This window comes from Labeo rohita, chromosome 7 (assembly GCF_022985175.1).
Source record: "Labeo rohita strain BAU-BD-2019 chromosome 7, IGBB_LRoh.1.0, whole genome shotgun sequence".
NCBI lineage: Eukaryota > Metazoa > Chordata > Actinopteri > Cypriniformes > Cyprinidae > Labeo > Labeo rohita.
Genome location: NC_066875.1, coordinates 40060749 through 40070291, shown reverse-complemented (window position 1 = coordinate 40070291; position 9543 = coordinate 40060749). Strand labels below are relative to the sequence as shown.

The window sequence follows — 9543 nt, the reverse complement described above, 5'->3', positions numbered from 1 at the left end:
GGCAGACAGAAAAGACAAAGCAAAGATTGTCTCATTTGATTCACAAACAAAGTAGCGGAAAAGACCATTGTACGTTATTTTGTTGAGAGCATCACTATTATTATTACTCATTCTTAAGGTAAATTACATTGTTAAAAAAAAAAAAGTAAAAAAAAGAAAATTCACCAGTAGCAATCAACTAGAAGAGCCTACATGCTCACCACACAAAACACCTTAGCAACTGCATAGTTGAATGTAAACCATAGTTTTATATATATAGTTTAGTATCAGAACAGATTCAGATATCAACTCTTCAGAGATTTGTTTTATTCTGACCTTATTTTCCCCATCCTTATGCTTGGCTCCACTACTAAATAACTTGGAGGTCAGCTCAAGCTGTGGGGTGAAGTTCAGTCTCTGAGGATGTTTGAAATCCTCAAGTGGTTTGTATCGGAGAGTCGGGATTTGTTCCATAGCGGGTGGAAGGATGCTACTTTTGGGCCCATCGCTGTCCCTCTCCACCAAGCATTCAATGCTGTTTGGACGAGACTTCTGCCAGCGAGCTTTTAAGCCAATGGAAGGCCTCCGTTGACTGTCTCTTGGTTTAGGTGGCAAGTTAGACTGTATACTAAGAGGAACAGGAGTAAAAGCTGAACTATCTGCCCGTGCTGACTGATTCACAGGTTGAGCAGCTCCAGTTAGCGGTTCAGACAGAAGGCACCTACACTCCGTTTTGAGAAGTACGCTGCTCCTGTGCTGGGAATAATATGGTGGAGGGTTGGGAATGTTTGGAGATGTGAAGCTCCAGTTGCCAATAAGACTGTCTTTATCCTCTGGTGAAGCATTTCCGATGCCGCTGTCGCTGCCACTGCCATTGTTACGTGCATTTTCTTCAGGATTCTCACTGTCAAGTTTCAACCTCAGTTTTTCAATATAGTCTCCCATGTCGGTATAGAGAACGGACACAAAGTGCGAAACTGAATGTGGAGTTTGAGGAAACTCCAGACAGCCTTGAGTGTCTGGATCTGGAGTGCAGGAAATCCCAAAGTGCCGTATGATGCTTTGGTGCTCCTTATGTTCATAAAGCTCTGGATCTATGAAAAAAACATGACATAAAGTTTTCAGGGTGCTTGTCTGCATCCCAGCATCAATATGTTTTATTGAATCAACTGAGACGAGGCCAAAGAACCTGCTGTCCTCTGTGCAAATGACGCAAAGCGCCAGGTTCTCCGCTGGGTAAGATGCTAGAACAACATCTTGGTCATCACAAAGCTGAACGGAGTTGCATTTGACCCTCATCATGACCAGCGAATGGGTCTTCTGCTCAATACCGATTCGACTGATGCATTCACGAATAGCTTGCAAAGCCTCCTCCTCAGATTGTGACGGTAGAAGCTCCAGTTCCATGGAGTTGATGTATCCCACAATCATTGCAACGTTCAGGATACTAGAATCAGATACAAAGTCATTCTGACTCTGAAGGTCTGAAAACACAGAATCTTCACTTACGACTCGAGATGTGTCATCCTGTAAAAGACTACCGGCGTGGCTTTTTGATTTACGCTGCTGCCAATAAGACATATCTGGTTCAGACAAAGGTCTTTGTTTTTTCTGCTTCTCTTGATGAGCGGTCATGGTTCCCTGATCGGAGATCTCAAAAACAGTATCAAAACTCCCAACCGACTGAAGCATCGGCTCACTCAAGTCTCTACTGTTGAGGAAAGGATCATTTTTTCCAGGATTGAGCCATGGCAGTTTACTCCTATTCTGACAACCCAGTTCCTCGTCACTGGAGCAGGAGGCCATAGGCGTCCTCTCACCAGATGTGACCAGCAAACACAGCGATCGTGATGATGTACCAATCAGCTTTACCACAACTTCATGCGACGCCTCAGACACGTCTGTATCATTTACACGCAAGATGCGGTCCCCAGGTCGCAGTCCGACACTGTACGCCGGACTCCCTTTTATTATTCCCCGGAGGACACAAGGTGCTTGGCCGGCAATGGTGAATCCGTAGCCAGCTCTGCCACGCTCCATCTCCACCCGGCGAACCGCCGGGCTGGTGGGACGGTCCAAATGCATTATAGTCGACTCAGCTGGCTTCAGAACTCTCATTTTGGTGCTGGAACTCACAATAGTAGCACTTTGTACTAGTATAGTAGTTTTGTTCAGATACAGTTCCAACCATGAACAATCATCTTGCTGCACTGCTTAAGGATCAGACCTGAGGGGAGTAAAATGAGGTTAGAATGAGAGACTTTTCATTTGTTTAAAAATGTATTAAAAATGCAAATATATGTCAAGTAAAGCCAACCTTATTTCTATAGCACTTTATACAATAAAGACTGTGTCGATAAATAGAAAAACAGCTCAAATTATAATATGTACAATGATAACAGAGAAATAAACCTTGCCACACAAACACACACACACATAGCGGATTTTAAAGAGGTGGCCTACAGAGACCTTCAACCTCTCTCCTCGTATTTTTATCATTTGTAGCACAAACTATAAAGTTTAAATAATGTCAAATGCATCAATCAGATGAAAAACCTTGACCATTCTAAATGTCTTTTAAAAACTATAATACATTTTTATAAAATGTATTAAAATTTATTTAATTGTACACTATCAGTCAAAAGTTTTTGGACAGTAAGATTTTTTATGTTTTTTAAAAAAGGCTCTTCTGCTCACCAAGCCTGCATTTATTTGATCCAACGTACAGCAAAAACAGTATTTTTTTTCTTTTTTTTTTCTATTTAAAATAACTGTTTTCTACTGGAATATATTTTAAACTGTAATCTATTCCTGTGATTTCAAAGCTGAATTTTCAGAATTATTATTCCAGTCACATGATCCCATAGAAATAATTCTTATACTCTGACTTGCTGCTCCAGAAATATTTATTATTATTATTTATTATTATGTTGAAAACAGCTGAGTAGAATTTTTCAGGTTTCTTTGATTAATAGTAAGGTCAGAAGAACAGCATTTATCTGAAATATAAATCTTTTGTTACATTATAAATGTCTTAATCATCACTTTTGATCAATTTAAAGCCTCCTTGCTAAATAAAAGTATTCATTTCTATAATTTCTTTCCCACAAAAATAAATAAACAAATAAATAAATATATATATACATATATATATTTAAATATATATATATACATAAATGTATATATTTATATATATATATACATATATATATATATATATATATATATATATACACACACACACATATATATATATATATATATATATATATATATATATATATACATATATAACAATTATAAACAATTTCATTTTATTTTTAATGCAGAACTCATATACCTATAGATAAATTAATATTTATTATATAAACAATATTAAATAACACCTGATATTTTATAAATATTTTTACATAATGTATTTTTTATATTTTTAAAGATTTACAACCCAGAACTAAGTGTAAAAATTCAAAAACGTTATTCAAATTGTGAAACAGGGATAAATTAAACTGCTTTAATCACATTTCTTCAAAAAAAATGACAGAATTATGAAAGTTAATAGTCTTTTTAAAAAAGAAACAGATAGATACAAAACTACCTATTTGCTCTGAGAGCTTTCGTGTCACATGCCAACCACTTTTCATTTACACTAACGTAACGTGTAAACAAACTTGCGTTCCAAACGCTCTTTCACTTAAAGTTCACGTATTTATTAACAACAAACGTAAACACCGGCGCTTACCTGCACTCTTTTTTAACTCCAAAGTTTTTCTTCGTTTATTTCGGAACTCCCTTCGCGCGACGGACTTAAACCACTGCCATTCACTATTGTTGGGAATACAAAGCGTCATTCTGTTGTCGCTATGGCACCGTAACGTTTGCAAACTGATATCAGCTCTCTCATTGGTCGACAGACGTGTCAATCATGTTCAATATTCAAATATATACGGCGCTCTCATTGGTGGTTGAAAAAAAAAACACGCAGTTTTTTACTTTAGTGTTTGCTATTTACTAAAATGGTTTATTGTGATTGAGAGCACGTAGTAGTAGACGATTATTTAGACAGTAGGGATTAACGCACATGTATTAAATAACATTAATTGACGTATTATTTAAAACAGCGGTATTGCGACTATATAGTAAGATTACAAACAGCGTTCTCAAATTTCATTCAGGTGATGTAACGTTAATCTTTATGAAATACAGTAATTTGAGAAATATAAGCGTAAAATACAAGTTAACGGCTGCAGTGCATTTTTTAAAATGTTGTTTTCTATTCATGACACCACACCCAGGTCACTGAGCACTAACGTCTTTCTTATCAACAGACACCTTTCATGAAGCCCTGACAGACCAGTTCATCCCAGACAAAGAAGAGAGATGTTCAAATTCATATAACCTTGTGCACAATTTAAGGCACAACAGAAAGGATTAACTATCCTGCCTGCACATTAAGAAGAATTAAAGAGCATGTGGTGGTGCATTAACCATTATAATGTTTGGGTGCAAGTCAGGTTCAATCTATCTGGCTACTTTTGGGAGTCTTTAAGGTTGAGTGACAAATAAGGACAGTGTGAGATGATAAAAAGGAGATTAGGAAAAATCTAGTTTTAAACGTTTAAATTTGCAGAAATAGTGTGGGTAGTATGGTATCATATTTTGAGTTCATTCGCTAAATTAATTCGGCAGACAGATATTGATTCAAATAATAAAAACGAACAATAACAGATTATTCCAAACAACGTATGCCAACTATTTTTTCAGCTTTCAACTTTTTAATGACACTTTTTTTCTCTTTTACAGTCTTTGGACAGCTGGACCACCTAGACATTTTTGACACCTGACAAAAATATCAAAATGACCTTTAATTCAGAAATTCATAAAAGAGGTGTATCATAGTCATTTTATGCAAACAGATTTTTGTGAATGTATTTTAACAGATCTAAGCTAAATATGCGCATATAAACTGCTACCAAAATAATTGCATTTTGCAACATTTAGTAACATGTTACATTTTGCTAAATTGTGCTATGCTATAACAGTGTAATGGTAACATTGAACTGTAATAATACTAACTAAACTAAGATTGTCCTTTACAATCATCCAGTTTACATTATCACCAACCGTTTGGTGTTATCTGCCTGACCTGAAATTCTGCTCTTCTGGAGCTTTCTTGAACACGGTATCCTTTTAAAGAATACTTTAAAAGCAATCTGAAATCTTTTAGATGTCAGTCAACCATGACTGACATTAAATTTTCTAAATAATTAGCCAGGAATCTAACACAGAAATTTTGACATCAAACAAATCAGATATCATAACACATTTCGTGTCACATAACAGTCACCTTCTAACTTTTGAGAACTACAATTTGATTCAGACAGTTTGAATCAGATGTGGATAAATAGTGATTTTACATTTTTGAATAACATATTTATTGTAGAAGACTTAACGGTGCCTAAACAGGTCTAAAATGTACAGCTAACTAGTTGGTTATAGCTTTTATACTTAGATAGCATATAGCAACACTTCCTCAGCAAAGACAACAAAGGTCCTTATCCTGTATCTGAGGTCCTGTCACTCAGTTGTAGGTGTTCCTAAACCCTTTGAGACTGGTTGGTTGGGCCAAGAAGAGGCAGACGGAGCAGGAATCATCTTCTCCAGGAGGTTCATCATTCGCTCCTGAAGCTGGAGGCTCTGCACTTGCAGGAAGTTCTGCTGATGCATAACACGGCGAACTTCGTGACATGCCTCTTCAACGGCACGGCTTATCCTGCGTTGCTCCTGCAGCATTGCGTCCAGGACACGCAGCTTCTTTCGCCGCAATGACACATGTGAAAGCCTCCGCCTCTTATGTGGCTGGGACCTGCAGATGGACAGCCATGCATTTATAATTAATTTCTAATTCCATAATTGTGATAGTGAAATGGATCTGTGATCAGATCGAACATGTTACCTGGTCTCAAAAGAACTTTCAGAGTTCTCTGTTAGGCCTTCCTCCTCATCGTTGATTTCTCTCTCCTCTGAGGAACCCGTGTACTCAGGGAGGAACCCACTTGGCGGAGCTGACTGGGGCACAGAAGTCTCGATTTGAGAGGTGGAGGGGCCAGACGTTGAGAGGTTCGGTGGGCTCAAATGGCCTTGGTCTGGTACCTTTGACAAGATCCTCTCAATAGATTTGTAGTACGGCCAGTCGGGTGTAGCACTGCTTCCATTTGCTGTGTACTTCAGCTTCCTGTTAGAAAAAAGATACTGTTTAAGTACCTACTTCATACTGTTTCATATAGTGTAAAAAGTGTATTAGCCTAAAGTCCCCATGAAATCAAAATTAAAGTTTTTCGGCTTTTAGTATAAATATCTTAGCCTTACGGTTATCTATAAGATAGTGTGCTCCAAAACAATGACAAAATTTGCATTTACAAATTATAAGAATTCAAAACATACAGTCTCCCACTTCTGCCAGTATGGATCAACGATTTTGATGACATCACGCTGCACTTCAGCTTCTCATCAAACTTTCTGTCCACTCAAATGTGCTCTAGAAAGCTGCATGCTTTAATTTGTGTTTTTGATCATTTTACAGTGACAGAGAAATGAGTTGCGTGTCAACGTTTTATATCCAGTCTCCACCGGAGCCGCTCCTGCCCATCAGTTTTGTGTTCTGCGCGTGGCTCGATTGGACTCTTGTCCAATCTTGTACTTTCAGTTTTACAGACGTCGCCATCTTTAATATTAATTTGTTCACTGCTGCTATGATTACTCGTAAGGAATATGGGCTTGACTTCTGTTGAATGTTCATACAGACAGTATTCAAAAAGCTACTGTAAGTTGCAGTGTGAACAGGACATTTCGAGACTCACACCTGTAAGTAAATGCAGTTGTCAATCCCAAAAACTAACAGTGTGAATGTGGCCATAGTGACAAAACACCATACAGAGTAGTTTGTCTGTTCAGGGCTACTGTAAAAACATTGTGTATGTAGATAGAAATTTCTCATTCTAAGGTAATAAAATCAAAACGGTTCATTAGGTAAGGTCTTTATATACTTCTTATAAACCTAGTTATGTAAATTATATTGCACTTCTAAATTTTACACACTGCACCTTTAAGAGAATGGATCAGTAATGTTAGAATCACACTAATCTGCACTAAGGTAAAAACAAGACCACAATATTGACTGTGGTATTTTAGGGAAATTGTGTTAACCATTTTCAAAAGCTGTATTCTGCTGTTGTAAACACTTACCCATAGTTGCTTAGTGCACTGCATCAGTTGAAATCTTCATAAAATAGCCAGTAAAGCTCACACAGCACTCAAAAGTCATTCCTGTTCCTACTTCTGAATAAACTGAATAAAACATATTTTTAAGAGTGCTACATATATTATATCTCTCTATGAAGCCTCCAGCACAGACCACAGAAACTAAAACGTGTATAATCTTACTATGACTCTTCTGCGTAGGCTGTTATTGTTTATTGCGTATATTTAGCCTAGGTTGAATATGTGTCAGTACAGCACTGCACCCAAAACGTTTACCCACCACATTTGTGTTTACAGCGATGTGACAAAGTGATTCTGATTTGATTCACGTTGTTTTTATGTTGTATTGGTTCTTAAGAATGTTTGGTGCCATATTTGCGTTCTGTTTTGTTATTTGAACTCGATATGGAACAGGTACGCCTTTTGTTTTAGACTGATTTTGCATTGCTGTCGTCCAAGCGCCTCTCTATCACCAACATATCTCATTGTTTTCTAAAACCGAAAGCATGCATACTTCGCTTGTTGAAGGCACAGCGCCTGATGTAAATTTCGTCATCAGTACAGTCCGCTGCTGTCCGTGTGTAGCCCGATTTTCAGCGCACACTTGTGCGCGAACAACAGCGCACATGCAGTGCGCTTCCAACGCTAGTACGCTAGTATGTAGTGCGCATGCGTCGATAGCGGGCGTCCGAGCTCAGCCAATGCGGTACGCTTTTAAAGACTTGCGTGCTCAAGTATGCGCACGACTGAGCGAAACGAAGTACACCTGGAATTTTTACCTTAATTTAATTTAATTTCAATAAGTTGTAAGAGAAGACACTTGTGTAGTGATAAACTTATTATTGATTGAATTAATGTTAGTCTTTGGTCCTCAAGTAGACGGACAGACAGAATGGCAAATAGATAGATAGATAGATAGACAGATAGATAGATAGGTGATAGTGTAGTGTTTACTTGCCTGAATTGGAAAGTCATGTTGGTAATCTTCATCTTAATCTCCTCCCTGTGTCGCTGTTCCCCGGTTAATTCGTAAAGTTGCTTAGCCATTGTCTCGTAGATCTTAGCATTGCGCTTCGCCTTCTTTAGCTCTGTCACATACTCTTCCCAAATGTACACAAGAGCTTTCATCTCGGAATCCGTCCAGTTCCGAGCCCTCCTGTGCTTCTCGTTCGAGCCTGGCACAGTGTAACTAAAGCAGAGGTCCTCAGAGGCCATTTAAGCGCAGCTTATGTACCTTTCGCTCGGGTTTATGATTTAAGCTTGATTCTTTCTCAGTGCAGTCTGTTTTCCTGGCCTTACTTTGCTTTCTCAAGCATGTGCTTGTGTGTGCGAGAGACAGGCCTCTGCTGCCCTTCCCCCCATGCTTAGTTAAGAGGCCTCAAAATGGAACCTGGAGGGCTGGAGCAATCGCTTTAAAAGCTTTTAAAGAGGGAAGTTCGTCAGCATGATGTCAAGTTACCCTGGCAACAGCCCGTTAAGGCCCTCCTCTTCTAGCCAAACCCTTCCCCTTCTCCTCTACTCTTTTGTCTCTGTCAGTCTGCAGCAAAAAGCTTTTAGCTGAAAGCCAACAAAGTGGGTCGGGCAGGCAGAAAATCTGCATGTGAAATACGACTCCTCTGGGGACCGAAAGCGGCAGAGTGTGCTGTTGCCTAGGCAACCGGTCTCTCTCCAGACCACTTAGTCCGAGCGTTTATGAGCTTAAAAGCTTTTAATAGAGCAGGGGCTAGAGGAACGTCGCAGAGAAAGTGCATTTGCACCTAAAACGATGCCTTTGAATATACAAGAAAATTGAGAAAGAAAATCATGTTGTTTTGGTCTCACATCCAAAAATGACCGATTTGGCTTTAAACTCAGTCTAAAATGGTTTTGGAAACACACACGTTCATTTTGCAGGCATGTTGCGGCACGAAACTTGTTTAGGTTAGTGTAATTTCCCCTCTGGCCCTGAGCCCTTTTTACCACAGTACATTTGCCCTCAAACACTTCCTCGATTCGGACCACACCCGAGTGTTTCAGATTACATCTTCTACTACAGGGGGTCTCCGACAGGACTTTGGGGGTAGTGATTTGGGGGGCAGGGTTATCTTGTGCACCCTTTGACAGATTACTAGCTGAGATGACACACGGTGCATGTGCTTCTTTATGGCTAACTCAGTGTTAACCGCATTATGTGGTTCGCCCATCTGTCTAGACACATCATCTACACATCAACCTCACTCTGTTAAGACACATTTGGAGACATTTCTGACTGAAATGAGTACTGATTTACATTATGGGAAAGTATATATATATATATATGTGTGTGTG

The 9543-nt window shown here is 38.7% G+C and overlaps 1 protein-coding gene across 1 annotated transcript; it reads right to left on the bottom strand.

Annotated features, from left to right (window-relative positions):
- Positions 1–4740: 4740 nt before the first annotated feature.
- Positions 4741–8620, bottom strand: msantd1 (Myb/SANT-like DNA-binding domain containing 1). Its single transcript, XM_051115408.1, has 3 exons — positions 8191–8620; positions 5933–6207; positions 4741–5842 (listed from the first exon to the last, which is right to left on the bottom strand). The coding sequence occupies exons 1-3, from the start codon at positions 8449–8451 to the stop codon at positions 5554–5556; spliced, it is 825 nt and encodes a 274-aa protein (XP_050971365.1). The 5' UTR covers positions 8452–8620; the 3' UTR covers positions 4741–5553.
- Between the last annotated feature and the right edge of the window lie 923 nt (positions 8621–9543).